Here is a 21727-nt window from a genome sequence, read left to right on the forward strand (position 1 = left end):
ATTAACCCTGTGTCTCCCAGGAGGTCTGTATTAACCCTGTGTCTCCCAGGAGGAGGTCTGTATTAACCCTGTGTCTCCCAGGAGGAGGTCAGTATTAACCCTGTGTCTCCCAGGAGGAGGTCAGTATTAACCCTGTGTCTCCCAGGAGGAGGTCTGTATTAACCCTGTGTCTCCCAGGAGGAGGTCGGTATCATTAACCCCTCGTCTCCCAGGAGGAGGTCGGTGTCATTAACCCCGTGTCTCCCAGGAGGAGGTCGTATATTAACCCCGTGTCTCCCAGGTACCTGCGCTCCGTGGTCCAGAACCTGCAGCTCATCCAGCGCTTCAAGAAGCAGACGGTGGAACATTCTCCCCAGAGGGACCGCCTCAACTTCTGGATGGACATCATCGTGGAGGCCACCAGGGGGAGCACCATCGGGTCGCGCTTCCCCGTACGGTTTCACACGCACGCGCGCGCACGCGCACCCTCTTACACACACGCACGCACTCTCTTACACAAACACGCATGCCCGCACTCATCCTTATAATGCAACACAATCATTAAGGATGGCGTGATAATCACTTTTTACCATTTATTGTGATAAGAATAAACGTACAACTTGTGTGTGTGGTGTATGTGCGTGTGTGTGTGTGTGTGTGTGTGTGTGTGTGTGTGTGTGCGGTGCGTGTGTGTGTGTGTGTGTGTGTGTGCGTGTGTGCGTCCCTCCCTCCCTCCAGGTCCTCATCCTGGAGCCCACCAAGGTCTACCAGCCGTCCTACGTCTCCATCAACAACGAGGCCGAGGAGAAGAACGTCTCCATCTGGCACGTTTCCCCCGCCGAGACGGTCAGGCCTTCTACTGTACTTTATACTGTACCACGTGTGTCCCCCCCTTCTACTGTACTTTATACTGTACCACGTGTCCCCCCCGCTGAGACGGTCAGACCTTCTACTGTACTTTATACTGTACCTTCTACTGTACTTTATACTGTACCTTCTACTGTACTTTATACTGTACCACGTGTCCCCCCCCCTGAGACGGTCAGGCCTACTGTACTTTATACTGTACCACGTGTCCCCCCCGCTGAGACGGTCAGACCTTCTACTGTACTTTATACTGTACCTTCTACTGTACTTTATACTGTACCTTCTACTGTACTTTATACTGTACCACGTGTCCCCCCCTCTGAGACGGTCAGGCCTTCTACTGTACTTTATACTGTACCTTCTACTGTACTTTATACTGTACCTTCTACTGTACTTTATACTGTACCACGTGTCCCCCCCTCTGAGACGGTCAGACCTTCTACTGTACTTTATACTGTACCTTCTACTGTACTTTATACTGTACCTTCTACTGTACTTTATACTGTACCACGTGTCCCCCCCGCTGAGACGGTCAGACCTTCTACTGTACTTTATACTGTACCTTCTACTGTACTTTATACTGTACCTTCTACTGTACTTTATACTGTACCACGTGTCCCCCCCTCTGAGACGGTCAGGCCTTCTACTGTACTTTATACTGTACCTTCTACTGTACTTTATACTGTACCTTCTACTGTACTTTATACTGTACCACGTGTCCCCCCCTCTGAGACGGTCAGACCTTCTACTGTACTTTATACTGTACCTTCTACTGTACTTTATACTGTACCTTCTACTGTACTTTATACTGTACCACGTGTCCCCCCCGCTGAGACGGTCAGGCCTTCTACTGTACTTTATACTGTACCACGTGTCCCCCGCCGAGACGGTCAGACCTTCTACTGTACTTTATACTTTACCTTCTACTGTACTTTATACTGTACCACGTGTCCTTCTACTGTACTTTATACTGTACCACGTGTCCCCCCCGCTGAGACGGTCAGGCCTTCTACTGTACTTTATACTGTACCTTCTACTGTACTTTATACTGTACCACGTGTCCCCCCCCTCTGAGACGGACAGACCTTCTACTGTACTTTATACTGTACCACGTGTCCCCCCCTCTGAGACGGTCAGACCTTCTACTGTACTTTATACTGTACCACGTGTCCCCCCCCTCTGAGACGGTCAGACCTTCTACTGTACTTTATACTGTACCACGTGTCCCCCCCCTCTGAGACGGACAGACCTTCTACTGTACTTTATACTGTACCACGTGTCCTTCTACTGTACTTTATACTGTACCACGTGTCCCCCCCACTGAGACGGTCAGGCCTTCTACTGTACTTTATACTGTACCACGTGTCCCCCCCCTCTGAGACGGTCAGGCCTTCTACTGTACTTTATACTGTACCTTCTACTGTACTTTATACTGTACCACGTGTCCCCCCCTCTGAGACGGTCAGACCTTCTACTGTACTTTATACTGTACCACGTGTCCCCCCCCTCTGAGACGGTCAGACCTTCTACTGTACTTTATACTGTACCACGTGTCCTTCTACTGTACTTTATACTGTACCACGTGTCCCCCCCACTGAGACGGTCAGGCCTTCTACTGTACTTTATACTGTACCACGTGTCCTTCTACTGTACTTTATACTGTACCACGTGTCCCCCCCCTCTGAGACGGTCAGGCCTTCTACTGTACTTTATACTGTACCTTCTACTGTACTTTATACTGTACCACGTGTCCCCCCCTCTGAGACGGTCAGACCTTCTACTGTACTTTATACTGTACCACGTGTCCCCCCCACTGAGACGGTCAGACCTTCTACTGTACTTTATACTGTACCACGTGTCCCCCCCCTCTGAGACGGTCAGACCTTCTACTGTACTTTATACTGTACCACGTGTCCCCCCCCACTGAGACGGTCAGGCCTTCTACTGTACTTTATACTGTACCACGTGTCCCCCCCCACTGAGACGGTCAGGCCTTCTACTGTACTTTATACTGTACCACGTGTCCTTCTACTGTACTTTATACTGTACCACGTGTCCCCCCCACTGAGACGGTCAGGCCTTCTACTGTACTTTATACTGTACCACGTGTCCCCCCCCACTGAGACGGTCAGGCCTTCTACTGTACTTTATACTGTACCACGTGTCCTTCTACTGTACTTTATACTGTACCACGTGTCCCCCCCCTCTGAGACGGTCAGGCCTTCTACTGTACTTTATACTGTACCACGTGTCCCCCCCTCTGAGACGGTCAGGCCTTCTACTGTACTTTATACTGTACCACGTGTCCTTCTACTGTACTTTATACTGTACCACGTGTCCCCCCCCTGAGACGGTCAGGCCTTCTACTGTACTTTATACTGTACCACGTGTCCCCCCCTCTGAGACGGTCAGACCTTCTACTGTACTTTATACTGTACCACGTGTCCCCCCCTCTGAGACGGTCAGACCTTCTACTGTACTTTATACTGTACCACGTGTCCTTCTACTGTACTTTATACTGTACCACGTGTCCCCCCCCCTGAGACGGTCAGACCTTCTACTGTACTTTATACTGTACCACGTGTCCCCCCCCCCCACTGAGACGGTCAGACCTTCTACTGTACTTTATACTGTACCACGTGTCCCCCCCGCTGAGACGGTCAGGCCTTCTACTGTACTTTATACTGTACCACGTGTCCCCCCCCTGAGACGGTCAGGCCTTCTACTGTACTTTATACTGTACCACGTGTCCTTCTACTGTACTTTATACTGTACCACGTGTCCCCCCCCTGAGACGGTCAGGCCTTCTACTGTACTTTATACTGTACCACGTGTCCCCCCCGCTGAGACGGACAGACCTTCTACTGTACTTTATACTGTACCACGTGTCCCCCCCCCTCTGAGACGGTCAGGCCTTCTACTGTACTTTATACTGTACCACGTGTCCCCCCCCTCTGAGACGGTCAGGCCTTCTACTGTACTTTATACTGTACCTTCTACTGTACTTTATACTGTACCACGTGTCCCCCCCCCTCTGAGACGGTCAGGCCTTCTACTGTACTTTATACTGTACCACGTGTCCCCCCCCTCTGAGACGGTCAGGCCTTCTACTGTACTTTATACTGTACCTTCTACTGTACTTTATACTGTACCACGTGTCCCCCCCGCTGAGACGGTCAGACCTTCTACTGTACTTTATACTGTACCACGTGTCCCCCCCTCTGAGACGGTCAGGCCTTCTACTGTACTTTATACTGTACCTTCTACTGTACTTTATACTGTACCTTCTACTGTACTTTATACTGTACCACGTGTCCCCCCCTCTGAGACGGACAGACCTTCTACTGTACTTTATACTGTACCTTCTACTGTACTTTATACTGTACCTTCTACTGTACTTTATACTGTACCACGTGTCCCCCCCGCTGAGACGGTCAGGCCTTCTACTGTACTTTATACTGTACCACGTGTCCCCCCCACTGAGACGGTCAGGCCTTCTACTGTACTTTATACTGTACCACGTGTCCCCCCCTCTGAGACGGTCAGGCCTTCTACTGTACTTTATACTGTACCTTCTACTGTACTTTATACTGTACCTTCTACTGTACTTTATACTGTACCTTCTACTGTACTTTATACTGTACCACGTGTCCCCCCCTCTGAGACGGTCAGGCCTTCTACTGTACTTTATACTGTACCTTCTACTGTACTTTATACTGTACCTTCTACTGTACTTTATACTGTACCTTCTACTGTACTTTATACTGTACCACGTGTCCCCCCCTCTGAGACGGTCAGACCTTCTACTGTACTTTATACTGTACCACGTGTCCCCCCCTCTGAGACGGTCAGACCTTCTACTGTACTTTATACTGTACCACGTGTCCCCCCCTCTGAGACGGTCAGGCCTTCTACTGTACTTTATACTGTACCACGTGTCCCCCCCTCTGAGACGGTCAGACCTTCTACTGTACTTTATACTGTACCACGTGTCCCCCCCCTGAGACGGTCAGGCCTTCTACTGTACTTTATACTGTACCACGTGTCCCCCCCGATGAGACGGTCAGGCCTTCTACTGTACTTTATACTGTACCACGTGTCCCCCCCGATGAGACGGTCAGACCTTCTACTGTACTTTATACTGTACCACGTGTCCCCCCCTCTGAGACGGTCAGACCTTCTACTGTACTTTATACTGTACCACGTGTCCCCCCCGCTGAGACGGTCAGACCTTCTACTGTACTTTATACTGTACCACGTGTCCCCCCCGCTGAGACGGACAGACCTTCTACTGTACTTTATACTGTACCACGTGTCCCCCGCTGAGACGGTCAGACCTTCCAACGTCTAACACCTTCTCTGCCTTCTACTGTACCTTCCACTGTACCTTCCACTGTACCTTCCACTGTACCTTCTACCGTACCTTCTAACTTCTAACACCATGCGTGGAGCCTACCTTCTCTAACTTCTAACCTAGTGCTTCACATCAGCTCTCTGTTTGTTCCAAACGTTGTGAAAGGTTGCTGAAAGTTGGGCTACTGTAAACCACCTCTACTGTAAACAACCTCTACTACTGTAAACAACCTCTACAGTCTGTTTATGTATAGTTTACAGTAGTCTCTCACTCATATTGAATACAAAAAAAAGTGAATGTGCAGAGAGATAAGTCCAACGGCTCTACTGACACCCTGATTGATTGGTTGACTGATTGACTGACTCATTGATTGATTGATTGATTGATATGATAATTATATGATACAGTACTTTATTGTCAGTTCACACTGAAATTTGTCTTTCGATACAGCAGCCAAGTATGCAGAACACACACACATACACACAAAGAACAAGACAATTTACATACATAAAGACATGAAGACAAGAGCTTAGATCATCCTACAACTCCTGATTAAGCCTCAAGGTCGACTGGTGGACCTTGATTGACCTTGATTTATTGCTTGGCTGATAGATCTATAGATACTGACACCCTGCTCCTTTCCAGAAGGGGATACATGAGTGGAACTTCACCGCAACCTCCATCAAAGGCATCAGGTACGTAGATCTATAGATCTATCTAAGGCATCAGGTACGTAGATCTATAGATCTGTCTAAGGCAGGGGTGTCAAACTGGTGATCCGCGGGCCGCATTACGGCCCGCAACGTCGTCTCCTGCGGCCCGCCTGCCTCAAGCAGATTCTAAGGCATAAATATGGATCTATAGATCTGTCTAAAGGCATCAGGTACAGGTGGATCTATAGATCTGTCTAAAGGCATCGGGTATAGGTGGATCTATAGATCTCTGAATTGAGCCTCAGATGTTTTTGGTGTTTTGGGGCATTTGAACAGAGCGCCACCGTTAGCGTCTCAATGCTACGTCGCGCGCGGTAACAATATTTACACTCCCGATGGCTTTTAAAAGCTACGACGCTCACGTTAGCCGTTAGCCGCGATTTAGCTTCATTGTGTTTTTTTTTGGGGGAAGTGAATTTTCTTCAAAGTAAAAGACCCGTTGTCTACGGCTGGCACTGAGGGACATTTATAAGACTGCATCGTTTTTCTACGGCTTAGACTGAATCGCGGCAGGCAGTCAAAGATAATTAATATAGTTTATGTAATACACGAACTGATGTTTTATGAGTTGTCTTTTAAAACCTGTCTATCCCCTTCCTCCCTCCCCCCCTCCCTCCCTCCCTCCCTCCCTCCCTCCCTGTGTCTGTCTGTCTGTCTGTCTGTCTGTCTGTCTGTCTGTCTGTCTGTCTGTCTGTCTGTCTGTCTGTCTGTCTGTCTGTCTGTCTGTCTGTCTGTCTGTCTGTCTGTCTGTCTGTCTGCCTGCCTGCCTGCCTGCCTGCCTGCCTGCCTGTCTGTCTGTCTGTCTGTCTGTCTGTCTGTCTGTCTGTCTGTCTGTCTGTCTGTCTGTCTGTCTGTCTGTCTGTCTGTCTGCCTGCCTGCCTGCCTGCCTGTCTGTCTGTCTGTCTGTCTCTCCAGCATCAGTAAGTTTGACGAGCGATGCTGTTTCCTGTACGTTCACGACAACTCAGACGACTTCCAGATCTACTTCTCTACGGAGGACCAGTGTGGACGGTCAGTTAACTTTATTATTATTAAATATTAATGCGTTGAGAGCTTGTAGATCAGCTATTTTCGGGGCGCAACTATGGTTTAGAACGCTTTGTCCATATTTCTTACAGTCTATGGGCTCAACCCAGCACTTTTTAGCTGGTGGAGATGCAGTGTAATGACATGGATTTATAAACATTATTAGTTCAACGCAAAATACATACATAAATATATATATAAATACAATATATAAAAGTTTTACAGACGGTTTTTTATAGTCTCGGGCTGTGTTGAGCGTCCTAGGATAAGCTACTTGCTTTAGACTGGAACTGTGGCTTTTCAAGATAAGAGCTCGACTGGGGAAAAAAATGCTGGCGTGATTTTGAATATTGAACCATCAACATTATGCCCTTTTTTAACTCATCGATTGCGCAAAACGCTCTAAAGCGTTTTATTAATCTCGAGCGCCGTCTGCGCATCACGCTCTAAAGCGTTTTATTGGTGTTTTTACTGTATACTGTACATCAACTTCTCTGACGCCCGGACAACACATAATGTAACACTGATCATCTCCAGAAAGATCCGCTGTGAGATCCGGGAGTTTAAAGCCCCCCACCTCCTGAAAAGAGGCCTGGTCTAACCACATTCCAGGCATGCCGTATCCATTACGACGTACTGGGGAGGCGGCATCGCCGTCCTGCACACGGCATAGACCAACGCAGATCAGGGGATCTAAAATGGAGCTACCCATTTTCTAGTGTGTGTGAAATTTGTGAATACACTCGATTACCCTTCCCCTCCTGTTTCTACATGGTTTCTCCCGAGGCATCTCTCCATCGCATTACAGTTTCTTCCCCCCCCCCCCACTCATTCACACAGATCCACTCGACACAGCCCTCTCTAATTCTTTCCAACGACAACTCACCGGTCTGCCGCCTCATTCTCGGAAATATAAACCCGTATATAAACCAAGAATAATCTCCAACGGTCGATCGCCATTTCACGCACACGGACAGGTATACGCGAAACGAATGACGTATTCTCGAAGGACCGCCATAGGAGAAGCAGTATACATCTGACCAACTGTCTTTTTTTCGCCGTCGCGTCAGCCATGTTTGGACAAAGAAGCAGTATACTAGGCTAGCAGATATCACACCGTGGAACCCCCCCCACACTGCGAGTTGCGATCGATCGTTTTGCAGTTTGCAATGCTACTCTCATTCTCGGAAAAAAGATTCTCGGCAGTTGATCACCATAATCGCCATAGCGCCTTCGCCAGCCAATTGCAGTGATAAGGCGTCTGGGACGTAATCGACCCGTTTGTAATGGATAACTAATACAATCCTAAGCTGCGGAAGCCATCGTGTTGTCTGTCATTTTGTCGAAATCACAGCCAGCCGGGCTACGCTTATCGCTCCTGTGGTTCATGTCCAGACATGTCGTGGAACCCCCCCCCCCCACTGCGAGTTGAGTCGCTCCTGTGGTTCATGTCCAGACATGTCAACCTCTCAAGTCACTGTTATGCTATCAAACGATCTGTTGATTTTGTTTACTGAGACAATGATCACATATGTGCATAGAATCATCATCATCATGACGTTATCATGACAGGCAGATATAAACATAAATAAATTATCATATACATACTACACACTGAATGAAAGCCCTAAATGTCTAATTTTAGGAGGAAAACAAATAAAATACACATATCCCATATACTGTTTGTCAATACTAGACTATTGAATCCATTTCATTTATAAAATTCTCTTTTTCAGAGAGAACTTTAGCCCATTCTGACCTGAGATCAGATTCATACGAGGTTTCCACTGGACACACACTGGTCTGATTAGAGAAAGCATGGACCTATAGAACTATTATTCACAAAATAAGGCATATAGCGACATGTACATACTATATACCGTATGAAACAGAAGACTCTCTGCTTTCATAAGAAAAAAACTAATACTGTAATAATAATAAAAATCACACCCATGTGAAGTGAGCAGTGCAATGTTGTGAAGTGAGCAGTGCAACATTGCACTGCTCACTTCACAGGGGTGTGATTTTCATTATTATTACAGTAGAAGTATTTTTCTTATGAAAGCAGAGAGTCTTCTGTTTCATACGGTATATAGTATGTATAGGCCTTATTTTGTGAATATTTAGTTGTCAGTTCCTTGTCTTGTCTAAAATACTCTGAGGATTTCAGAAAATGCATGGACCTGAAGAACCATTATTCACAAAATAAGGCCTATAGCGACATGTACATACTATATACCGTATGAAACAGAAGACTCTCTGCTTTCATAAGAAAAATACTTCTACTGTAATAATAATAAAAATCACACCCATGTGAAGTGAGCAGTGCAATGTTGTGCAACATTGCACTGCTCACTTCACAGGGGTGTGATTTGTATTATTATTACAGTAGAAGTATTTTTCTTATGAAAGCAGAGAGTCTTCTGTTTCATACGGTATATAGTATGTACATGTCGCTATAGGCCTTATTTTGTGAATAATGGTTCTTCAGGTCCATGCATTTTCTGAAATCCTCTCTGGTGGGCGCAAGCTGCATTCAACAGCCAATTACTGACAAACTATACATGGGACCATGTGTATTTGTTTTCCTCCTAAAAGTAGACATTCAGGGCTTTCATTCAGTGTGTAGTATGTATATGATATTATTTGTGTTCATTTTTATATCTGTCTGTCAATGTCTGTCAACTTCAACCTTCCATATCTCTGCTGTTTTTTCAAAAGAGCAGCGTGCAGTGAAAAGCAGGTTTTAGAAAAAGGTCAATATCTCCAGAATGGAAGATGGTAGAATCATATTTTTTTTTTTAAATTGAAGTGGACTAGTTTGGCTTCCTTTTGATTTATGCAATGTGCGATGTGCTATAAGAGGCCCCTCGCTGTGGGCCCCTAAAAAGTTAAAAAGTCCAATGTTAATCGCTTAGCAGAAGCAATCCTGAGTAGAATTTCAAAAGTTAGCAATCAATGTGTTAAGATTAGAGATCCTAATTATTCAATACATGCTATAGATATACTTGTGTTATATAGCGTTACATATACTTATATGCTATAGCGCTGAAAGGGATAAAAACGGTTTTGTCCCGAAACATGTCCTGCCAGGCAATTCAGTAGATTGTCATCTAGAATGTTTTTTTTTAAGACGTGCGTGTGCGTGTGTGTGTGTGTGTGTGCGTGCGTGTGTGTGTGTGCGTGCGTGTGTGTGTATGTGTGTGTGTGTGTGTGTGTGTGTGTGTGTGTGTGTGTGTGTGCGTGTGTGTGCATGTGCGTGCGCGTGCGTGTGCGTGTGCGTGCGTGCGTGTAGGTTCTGCTCCATGGTGAAGGAGATGATCTCTGATGGAACGGGAAACGCGGTGGAGCTGGAAGGAGAGGGGGAGGGGGACACGCTGGAGGTGTGTGTGTGAACGTGCACATACAGTGTGCGTGCGTGTGTGAGTTAAAGATCTCTGTAGAATAATGCTGAAATGTGTTGGTTACTTGACGGCCACGCTACACCAGGCAATTTTGCGCGCGTGCGTATGCGTTTACTGCGCGCGTACAGTGCGTTTGGATAGGACCAATATATATGTCAATGATACCAGCTACAGCAGACGCACGGATACCGCGGGCCATCCTACGCGTGCTCTAAAAATAGGATCGGTTCTAATTATTTTACGTGCGTATGTATGCCCCCATGCGCGCGCATCTATATATCCTCCCGGAAGGTCCCGCACAAACCTGCCGCGCGTCTGACAGATCGATGTAGCCAGGCCAGGGCATTTGGCTTACACTCGCACGGTCCGCGCGTTTAGAGTAAACGCGCGAGAAAAGCCTGGTGTAGCTTGGCCGTGAGGTAATTTTTTTTTGCGTGTGCGTGTATGTCTGCCTGTGTGTGTGTGTGTGTGTGTGTGTGTGTGTACGCGGGCTTGCGTGTGTGTCTGCGTTTGTGTCTGTGTGTGTGTGCGTGCGTTCCAGTACGAGTACGACACCAACGAGACGGGCGACAGGGTGGTCCTGGGCAGAGGGACGTACGGGGTGGTCTACGCGGGCAGAGACGTCAGTAACCAGGTCCGCATCGCCATCAAGGAGATCCCCGAGAGAGACAGCAGGTATAAAGCTCTGCGTGCGTTGCGTGCGTGTGCGTGCGTGTGTGTGCGTGCGTGTGTGTGCGTGCGTGTGCACATGCGTGTGTGCGTGTTTTCTCCGCGTGACCGTGTCACACCATCTTTACTTAACCCATTCTGACCTGAGATCAGATTCTTAAAATGTCTGTTTTCTGAAAAACCCATGTTTCTATGTCAGTCATTCTTCAATTTTTCAAAAATAGCAGACCTACAAGCTCATAGCGCGCCACTCGGTGGCGCGCTATGAGCTTGTAGATCTGCTATTTTTAAATAGCTAAAGCATAACGTAATGCTAACACCAAAAGTGTTCCGCCTAAAATGGGTTAACCCATTCTGGGCGGGAACCCCTTTAGGTGGTGTTTTAAGCATTATGTTATGCTTTACAGTAGCTAATGAAAAATAGCAGACCTACAAGCTCATAGCGCGCCACTCGGTGGCTGCTATTTTTGAAAAATCGTGAAAATGTGGCGCAAATTCTTTTCATTCTTTCAGAGCGAACTATGGCCAAATACAGATAATTCTGGGGGTCCTTAACATGAAAAAGGTTGAGCACCAACTGACATAGAAACATAAAACTGCATTTTGTAGAATCGTAAAATGTAATTTTGTTTTACACGTTGCAATGTACCCGGTACCCAGTACCCGGTATCGATAAGCTTTGGGCTTATCCAGTACCCGGTATCGATAAGCTTTGGGCTTATCCAGTACCCGGTATCGATAAGCTTTGGGCTTATCCAGTACCCGGTATCGATAAGCTTTGGGCTTATCCAGTACCCGGTATCGATAAGCTTTGGGCTTATCCAGTACCCGGTATCGATAAGCTTTGGGCTTATCAAGCCTGTTATGGAGCATAGCGGTCCATGATGACGTCATGTTTAATCAAGACAAGAGGTGATCAATACATAAATGTAATCATCCACGCTGGAACAAACATGTGGGTCTGAAAGTGTATCGATACCTGACCAACCAGCGCTGCCCGGGGAAACTACACTACGCTTATAAAGTGACCGTACACACAGTTAAAAGTTAAAAGTTTATTCAATGTTATTTTCCAAAAGTAAATAATGTGTGCGTGCGTGCGTGCGTGCGTGCGTGCGTGCGTGCGTGCGTGCGCGTGCGTGTGTGTGTGTGTGTGTGCAGTGTTGGGGAGTATTAAGCTACATGTAGCTGAGCTACGTAGCTGAGCTACATTTTGCTGTAGCTTGTGGTATTTTAGCTACATTCATATTTGTGTACCTCGTCAAGTAGCTCAGCTACCTTTTGGGTCATTTTTTGTAGCTTAGCTACTCAAGTTACAAGCTACAATTTTGGGCAATAACATGAAAGAAATATATTAATTTTGACCATTGGTTGCTGTGTTAATTCTTGTACTAGAACCCCCTTTGAAAAATCAAGGACTGTTCCTTTTTCTGATTGCTTTGAGGGCATATCAGCACTTGACAGCTGCCTCTAATTGGCCTCTGATTGGCCCTGGTATCACAGGGTGGGAGGGGTCTCCCAGGGGGGAGCAGGGGTCTCCTAGAGGGGAGGAGGGGTCTCCCAGAGGGGAGCAGGGGGAGGAGGGGTCTCCCAGAGGGGAGCAGGGTGGGGGGGTCTCCCAGAGGGGAGCAGGGGGAGGAGGGGTCTCCCAGAGGGGAGCAGGGTGGGGGGGTCTCCCAGAGGGGAGCAGGGGGAGGAGGGGTCTCCCAGAGGGGAGCAGGGTGGGGGGGTCTCCCAGAGGGGAGCAGGGTGAGGAGGGGTCTCCCAGAGGGGAGCAGGGTGGGGGGGTCTCCCAGAGGGGAGCAGGGTGAGGAGGGGTCTCCCAGAGGGGAGCAGGGTGGGGGGGTCTCCCAGAGGGGAGCAGGGTGGGGGGGTCTCCCAGAGGGGAGCAGGGGGAGGAGGGGTCTCCCAGAGGGGAGCAGGGTGAGGAGGGGTCTCCCAGAGGGGAGCAGGGTGGGGGGGTCTCCCAGAGGGGAGCAGGGTGAGGAGGGGTCTCCCAGAGGGGAGCAGGGTGGGGGGGTCTCCCAGAGGGGAGCAGGGTGAGGAGGGGTCTCCCAGAGGGGAGCAGGGTGGGGGGGGGGTCTCCCAGAGGGGAGCAGGGTGAGGAGGGGTCTCCCAGAGGGGAGCAGGGTGGGGGGGTCTCCCAGAGGGGAGCAGGGTGGGGGGGGTCTCCCAGAGGGGAGCAGGGTGGGGGGGTCTCCCAGAGGGGAGCAGGGGGAGGAGGGGTCTCCCAGAGGGGAGCAGGGTGGGGGGGGTCTCCCAGAGGGGAGCAGGGTGAGGAGGGGTCTCCAGAGGGGAGCAGGGTGAGGAGGGGTCTCCCAGAGGGGAGCAGGGTGGGGGGGTCTCCCAGAGGGGAGCAGGGTGGGGGGGTCTCCCAGAGGGGAGCAGGGTGGGGGGGTCTCCCAGAGGGGAGCAGGGGGAGGAGGGGTCTCCCAGAGGGGAGCAGGGTGGGGGGGGAATCCCAGAGGGGAGCAGGGGGAGGAGGGGTCTCCCCGAGGGGAGCAGGGTGGGGGGGTCTCCCAGAGGGGAGGAGGGGTCTCCCGCATGTACATTCTCAATTTAACGCTGAAAAATAAAAAGTAGCTGAGCTACTTTGAGCTACTTTTTCCATGTAGCTGTAGCTTTACAAGCTACATCTCTCCAGGGGTAGCTATGTAGCTTGATCAAGCTACTGCCATGGTGAGCTACTTGTAGCTTTACAAGCTACGCTTTCAAAGTAACTTGCCCAACACTGTGTGTGTGCCAGGTACTCCCAGCCCCTCCATGAGGAGATCGCCCTCCATAAGTATCTGAAGCACAGGAACATCGTCCAGTATCTGGGCTCCGTGTCGGAGAACGGCTACATCAAGATCTTCATGGAGCAGGTGCCCGGAGGTGTGTGTGTGTGTGTGTGTGTGTGTGTGTGTCTGTGTCTGTGTCTGTGTCTGTGTCTGTGTCTGTGTCTCTTTCACCCTTTTCATCGTCGTCTGGGTTTCTGAGGCTAGGCTTCATACGGTTACTACTAGTAGTGATGCACCGAATATTCGGCCGCGGAAAATATTCGGCAGAAAATGGCTAAAAATGCTTTTTCGGCCTATTCGGTTTCGGCCTGAATAGGCAGAAAATATATCACCGAATAATGCATGCTATTAATGCATTCAAAAGAGCTGAATAAATGTTTTATGTGATTATTATTTCAGTTATTTAAGTTTTGCCATAACCATTCATTTTGCCATAAATCAGGTAGCTTTAAGGTACGGCCATGACAGCAATGGTAGGAAAAAATATATATATCATATTCGGATATTCGGCCAACTGTTTCCAATATTCGGTATTCGGTTTCGGCCAAGAATTTCCCTTTCGGTGCATCCCTAGTTACTAGTGTGACTCCAGTCCTTGACTCTTATACGGTTACTAGTGTTACTCCAGTCCTTGACTCGTCTCAAGTACACGTTTTCATTTATTCTGTCTCGTCTCCGTCTCCGTCTCGCCCTCCTTATAACTCCTGATGATCATGTTTTAGGATGGGAAAAATACATCTTTAATTGAATGTTTCCCCGTTGCAGACAGCCTGTCTGCTCTGCATGCGTCTAACTCGTGTTTCCCGTTGCAGGGAGCCAGTGTTGTTTTTGGCAGCAAATTTCTATTTTAGTTTTAGTCATAGTCGCTTGAATAGTTTTCACTTAGTTTTAGTCACCTGGAATGTTCTAGTGTTTGGTCTAGTTTTAGTCGACTAAATGTCACACGATTTTAGTCGACTAAATCTACAGTTGATTTTTAGTCGACTAAAATGTGTTTTGACAGGCCTTGATGTCGTTGTAATGACATATTTTACACTTTGGTTGCATGCTGAAAATAGCAGATCTACAATATCTTATTTAGAGATTATAGATCTGCTATTTTCAGCATGCAACCCAGCATAAAACTGGATCTCTTGTCCACTAGTCCCTTCCTAACATGTTAGTCTAGTTTTTATTTGTTGACGAAATTCTCAGTATATTTAGTCTTAGTTTTAGTCATCATAGATTCGTTTTTTTTTAGTTTTTTGTTTTGTTTTAGTCAGTGAAAAAAGGTAGTCGACGAACATTTTTCGTCTTAGTTTTAGTCGACGAAAACAACACTGCAGGGAGCCTGTCTGCTCTGCATGCGTCTAACTCGTGTTTCCCGTTGCAGGGAGCCTGTCTGCTCTGCATGCGTCTAACTCGTGTTCCCCGTTGCAGACAGCCTGTCTGCTCTGTCTGCGTTTAACTTGTGTTTCCCCGTTGCAGACAGCCTGTCTGCTCTGCATGCGTCTAACTCGTGTTTCCCCGTTGCAGGGAGCCTGTCTGTGTTTAACTCGTGTTCCCCGTTGCAGGGAGCCTGTCTGCTCTGTGTTTAACTCCTGTTCCCCGTTGCAGGGAGCCTGTCTGCTCTGTGTTTAACTCGTGTTCCCCGTTGCAGGGAGCCTGTCTGCTCTGTGTTTAACTCGTGTTCCCCGTTGCAGGGAGCCTGTCTGCTCTGTGTTTAACTCCTGTTCCCCGTTGCAGGGAGCCTGTCTGCTCTGTGTTTAACTCGTGTTCCCCGTTGCAGGGAGCCTGTCTGCTCTGTGTTTAACTCGTGTTCCCCGTTGCAGGGAGCCTGTCTGCTCTGTGTTTAACTCATGTTCCCCGTTGCAGGGGGCCTGTCTGCTCTGTGTTTAACTCCTGTTCCCCGTTGCAGGGAGCCTGTCTGCTCTGTGTTTAACTCCTGTTCCCCGTTGCAGGGAGCCTGTCTGCTCTGTGTTTAACTCCTGTTCCCCGTTGCAGGGAGCCTGTCTGCTCTGTGTTTAACTCCTGTTCCCCGTTGCAGGGAGCCTGTCTGCTCTGTGTTTAACTCCTGTTCCCCGTTGCAGGGAGCCTGTCTGCTCTGTGTTTAACTCCTGTTCCCCGTTGCAGGGAGCCTGTCTGTGTTTAACTCCTGTTCCCCGTTGCAGGGGGCCTGTCTGCTCTGTGTTTAACTCGTGTTCCCCGTTGCAGACAGCCTGTCTGCTCTGTGTTTAACTCATGTTCCCCGTTGCAGGGGGCCTGTCTGCTCTGTGTTTAACTCATGTTCCCCGTTGCAGACAGCCTGTCTGCTCTGTGTTTAACTCATGTTCCCCGTTGCAGGGGGCCTGTCTGCTCTGTGTTTAACTCCTGTTCCCCGTTGCAGGGAGCCTGTCTGCTCTGTGTTTAACTCCTGTTCCCCGTTGCAGACAGCCTGTCTGCTCTGTGTTTAACTCCTGTTCCCCGTTGCAGGGAGACTGTCTGCTCTGTGTTTAACTCCTGTTCCCCGCTGCAGGGAGCCTGTCTGCTCTGTGTTTAACTCCTGTTCCCCGTTGCAGGGAGCCTGTCTGCTCTGCTGCGCTCCAAGTGGGGTCCTCTGAAGGAGGCCACCATCATCTTCTACACGCGGCAGATCCTGGAGGGTCTGCGCTACCTGCACGAGAACCAGATCGTCCACCGAGACATCAAGGTAAACGGAAACCAGCCCGAAAAAAGCCTGACCTGAGATCAGATTCTAAAAAAAATGTCTTCTATACCAGTGTTGTTTTCGTCGACTAAAACTAAGACGAAAAATGTTCGTCGACTACCTTTTTTCACTGACTAAAACTAAATAAAAACGACTCCATGACGACTAAAACTAAGACTAAATATATTGACAATTTCGTCAACAAATAAAAACTAGACTAAAATGTTAGGAAGGGACTAGTGGACAAGAGATCCAGTTTTATGCTGGGTTGCATGCTGAAAATAGCAGATCTACAATCTCACAACGCGTCGCACTGTAAAATATGTCATTACAACGACATCAAGGCCTGTCAAAACACATTTTAGTCGACTAAATCAACTGTAGATTTAGTCGACTAAAATCGTATGACATTTAGTCGACTAAAACTAGACTAAACACTAGAACATTCGAGGTGACTAAAATGTGACTAAAACTAAGTGAAAACTATTCAAGAGACAACGACTAAAAATAAAATAGAAATTTGCTGCCAAAAACAACACTGTTCTATACATCCTGACAGTTTTCTGAAAAAGCTATGTTTCTCTATGTCAGTGTGGTTCTTCGGATTTTTCAAAAAATAGCAGACCTACAAGCTCATAGCGCGCCAAAGCACAACGTAATGCTCTCTCTCTCTCTCTCTCTCTCTCTCTCTCTCTCTGTGTCTCTATGTCTCTCTCTCTCTCTCTCTCTCTCTCTCTCTCTGTGTGTCTCTATGTCTCTCTCCCAGGGGGACAACGTCCTGGTGAACACCTACAGTGGGGTTCTGAAGATCTCAGACTTCGGGACGTCAAAGCGTCTGGCCGGGGTCAACCCGTGTACCGAGACCTTCACAGGTACCCTATGACCCCTGACCCTATGACCCTAACCCTAACCCTAAGCGTCTGGTCGGGGTCAACCCGTGTACCGAGACCTTCACAGGTACCCTATGACCCCTGACCCTATGACCCTGACCCTATGACCCTAACCCTAAGCGTCTGGCCGGGGTCAACCTGTGTACCGAGACCTTCACAGGTACCCTGTGACCTATGACCCTATGACCCTAACCCTAAGCGTCTGGCCGGGGTCAACCCGTGTACCGAGACCTTCACAGGTACCCTATGACCCCTGACCCTATGACCCCTGACCCTATGACCCCTGACCTTATAATAATAATAATAATAATAATAATAATAAAACTTTATTTGTATAGCACCTTTCATGACATGAAATGCAGCTCAAAGTGCTTCACAGAACAATGGAGAATAAAAGAAAAGCAAGGCAACGACATCAAAAAACAAGCAGTAATGCAATACAGTGAGGACATGAATAACAAAAAATAAAAGATCAATTAAAAGCAATGTTGTAGAAGTGGGTCTTGAGCTGAGCTTTAAAAATGTCTACAGAGGCTGCCTGACGAAGGTACAGTGGGAGCTTGTTCCATGCCGTCGGCCCCTAGAAGCAAAAAGCTGCTTCCCCGTATTTTTCAGTTGGCATTTTTTTAGGCAAAGCGAGCAGGCATGCCGCATGACCCTCATAAAAATAGTAATAATATTACTTTTGGAAAAAAGTAAATGTAATATTATTACTCAAAATGTGAAAGTAACTAGTTAAGTTACATATTACTGGAAAAAAGTAATATTACTATAGTATATTACTTAAGTTACTCGACAACACTGGTCCCGAACTTCAGGACCAAGCAGGTACCGAACCGAACACACATGGGTACCGGGTGGTACAGGGTGGTACCTTCAGTACATGTGTTCTGTCTACAGGTACTCTTCAGTACATGTGTTCTGTCTACAGGTACTCTTCAGTACATGTGTTCTGTCTACAGGTACTCTTCAGTATATGTGTTCTGTCTACAGGTACTCTTCAGTACATGTGTTCTGTCTACAGGTACTCTTCAGTACATGTGTTCTGTCTACAGGTACTCTTCAGTATATGTGTTCTGTCTACAGGTACTCTTCAGTACATGTGTTCTGTCTACAGGTACTCTTCAGTACATGTGTTCTGTCTACAGGTACTCTTCAGTACATGTGTTCTGTCTACAGGTACTCTTCAGTACATGTGTTCTGTCTACAGGTACTCTTCAGTACATGGCTCCAGAGATCATCGACAAGGGCCCGCGGGGCTACGGCGCCCCGGCAGACATCTGGTCCCTGGGCTGCACCATCATCGAGATGGCTACCGGGAAACCCCCTTTCCACGAGCTGGGGGAGCCCCAGGCGGCCATGTTTAAGGTTAGTGTCAGTAGGCTGACAGGAAATGAGGAGAGAGATGGGGGGGGGGGGGGGGGAAGACATGCAGTAAAGGCCGTCGGGATCGGGAGTCGAACCCGCGGCACACCGGCAGTACCAGCCAAGGTGCCTGGACCATTGAGCCGTGGCCCAGGCAGAATTTCCGTTTCTGATCAGCGGCAAGCTACTGTGTATATTAATGCTTTGATGATTTTGATTTATATCGGCCGCGGCTGTAAAGAAAGAAAAACGGAAGTGGGGAGGATAGACACGTCTGCATCTATCAGACAGACTCTTTGACTGGAAGCATTAGAAATCTCTTGGATGCAACAGTCTGGCTCACGAGACTACTGTTTGTATGGTACTGTATGTGCGTGCATGCATCTGTGTGCGTGCGTGTATCCGTGCGTGCGTGTATCCGTGTGTGCGTGCATCCGTGTGTGTGATCCAGGTGGGCATGTTCAAGATCCACCCGGAGATCCCCGAGTCTCTCTCGCTGGAGGCGAAGTCGTTCATCCTGCGGTCCTTCGAGCCGGATCCTCACAAGAGGGCCAACGCGTCGGACCTCCTCAAGGACACCTTCGTCAGACACAGCACCAAGGGCAAGAAGAGCAAGATCGCCTTCAAGCCCTCAGGTACGTATCTACATACTGATGGAGACCACTGGGCTCTGATGGAGACCACTGTCAAACACTTTATATTGTTTTGTGGAAAGACGGGAGACGATACATTCTGAACAGAACCGGTATCTTTTACTAAGGCCTTCAACTATACAGTACTTTAATAACCATTTGGCTGCCACCTGCTGGACGCAAATCCAACTTCTGACTGCCACGGTCTGTGGGGGCGATTTAGAGGCTGCGCACGCAGCACAGAAACGGATGTTGTGGGCGTCCATCTTGTGCTAAATAAATAGCGTCAATGCTAGCGAGCTAAAATATAGCCATCCTTGCTCTAGAAAGCACCAATGTTTCCATCTAGACCACCGGAATATCAGCAAAGACCTCCGAACATCGCGCTAATTGACTAAACCATGGAGAGCTCCCAAAGCTTATCGATACCGGGTACTGGATAAGCCCAAAGCTTATCGATAACGGGTACTGGATAAGCCCAAAGCTTATTGATAACGGGTACTGGATAAGCCCAAAGCTTATCGATACCGGGCACTGGATAAGCCCAAAGCTTATCGATACCGGGTACTGGATAAACCCAAAGCTTATTGATAACGGGTACTGGATAAGCCCAAAGCTTATCGATACCGGGTACTGGATAAGCCCAAAGCTTATCGATACCGGGTACTGGATAAGCCCCCATTTCATTTCCTCTCGTCTCGGACAATAATTTGAACGACGGTTGACTTGTTGTGTTTTCTTCATCTCTTTCTGCTCTCCGGATCGTGGTTTCAGTTTGGCAAGGTTTGTATCCGACTCTGTGTGTGTGTGTGTGTGTGTGTGTGTGTGTGTGTGTGTGTGTGTGTGTGTGTGTGTGTGTGTGTGTGTGTGTGTCTGTCTGTGTCTGTGTCTGTCTGTGTCTGTGTGCGTGTGTGCTTGCGTGTGTGTGTCTGTGTCTGTGTCTGTGTGTGTGTGTGTGTGTGTGTGTGTGTGTGTGTGTGTGTGTGTGTGTCTGTGTCTGTGTGCGTGTGTGTGCGTGCGTGCGCTGAAGCTATCAGTATGTAGTTTCATCTTTTAATGTAAAATTGTTGAGAATCTCTGCTTTGCAAAGTTCAGAGGTCTGTGTGTGTGTGTGTGTGTGTGTGTGTGTGTGTGTGTGTGTGTGTGTGTGTGTGTTACTGTGTGTTTTACGGTGGTTACAAGGTTATAAAGCAGCCATTCATGACTAGGTCGCTGCTACGCTATTGGCTGGCGACGTTTAGGCGGCATGGGGGCGACTCCCATTGATGACTAGGCTGCTTACATTTCATGAGCTTTCATTGGTCAAGTTTCACCTGACAAAAATCTTATATTGAGTCTACTCAATGATTGCAAATGAGATTAATCATATCTTAATTTATTGTTTTTATATTCATTTATATATATATTTCTAATACATCAAATATTGATATATCATTACATGTATTTCTACATACTGTATATTGAGTCTCCTCGCCGCGGTGCGTCTCCAACAGACTACATCCGCAGCGTGTCCCTGCCGGTGCAGTTGCAGTGCGAGGCCACCGGGGGGGGCAGCAGCAGCAGTGAGCACGGCTCCGTCAGCCCAGACTGCGACTCCAAACACGACGTCTTCTTCCACAAGAAGAACCGGTCCAGCTCGGAGAACCTGCTGAAACCGACCAGCGCCAGCTACCTCAGGTCTGTGTGTGTTTTAAACCGACCAGCGCCAGCTACCTCAGGTCTGTGTGTGTGTTTCTTTTTTGACAGGGACAACGCTCATTAATCAACATGTCAGTTTTCACATCAATGTAAATGGGCCAGAGTTATAGCTAAATTTCATCTGTAGTCCCTGGGCAGGCTCTTAAACAATGAATGATAAAAAGAAGGACAAAGTGTAGTGTGCCTGCACACAACACCATGCGTTGATGCCATGTGTGCATAATGTGCAAGCACCCAACACCACGTCCATACAAAAACACAATACTATACAGATAAAAGAAAGACAAAGTGTTTAATTACATAGATATTCCACTGTTACGTTCTTAGCTTACGTATGTTTAACTAACTTAATAACTTCTTTGTATGTATGTGATGTATTCCCATGGTTTTTTGTTCTTGCTTAATGTAAATCGCTCTGGATTAAGAGTGTCTGCGACCGGGAGCCAATGGAGGGAGAGGAGAAGGGGGGGGGGGGAGGGGCAGCGACCGGGAGCCAATGGAGGGAGTGGGATGGGAGGTCACTGTGACCTCTGACCTCATGCTCCAGTGATTTTTACAACCGCTGTTAGAATGACTTGTGATTCGTTTACGAGCTCCAGTCGGCAGACACTGAACACACAAGCACACACGTGCACGCACACAGGCACGGAACACTCACGCACGCACGCACACACACACACACACA

The 21727-nt window shown here is 48.0% G+C and overlaps 1 protein-coding gene across 2 annotated transcripts in view; it reads left to right on the forward strand.

The window, feature by feature from the left end:
* map3k15 (mitogen-activated protein kinase kinase kinase 15) overlaps positions 1-21727 on the forward strand; it is a 63830-nt gene that overhangs the window by 29943 nt on the left and 12160 nt on the right. Inside the window, exons 11-22 of one of the 2 annotated variants that reach the window (XM_083777964.1) lie at positions 281-431; positions 718-825; positions 5846-5895; positions 6829-6924; positions 10235-10322; positions 10885-11018; positions 13759-13886; positions 16330-16460; positions 17224-17329; positions 18558-18715; positions 19164-19347; positions 20838-21021. In XM_083777964.1, the coding sequence (XP_083634090.1) occupies positions 281-431; positions 718-825; positions 5846-5895; positions 6829-6924; positions 10235-10322; positions 10885-11018; positions 13759-13886; positions 16330-16460; positions 17224-17329; positions 18558-18715; positions 19164-19347; positions 20838-21021 (1518 nt within the window). The remainder of the gene's footprint in view (positions 1-280; positions 432-717; positions 826-5845; positions 5896-6828; positions 6925-10234; positions 10323-10884; positions 11019-13758; positions 13887-16329; positions 16461-17223; positions 17330-18557; positions 18716-19163; positions 19348-20837; positions 21022-21727) is intronic. The other variant, XM_083777965.1, reaches the window with a different exon arrangement.

The sequence above is a fragment of the Protomyctophum parallelum genome, assembly GCF_964188405.1.
Source record: "Protomyctophum parallelum genome assembly, chromosome: 12".
NCBI lineage: Eukaryota > Metazoa > Chordata > Actinopteri > Myctophiformes > Myctophidae > Protomyctophum > Protomyctophum parallelum.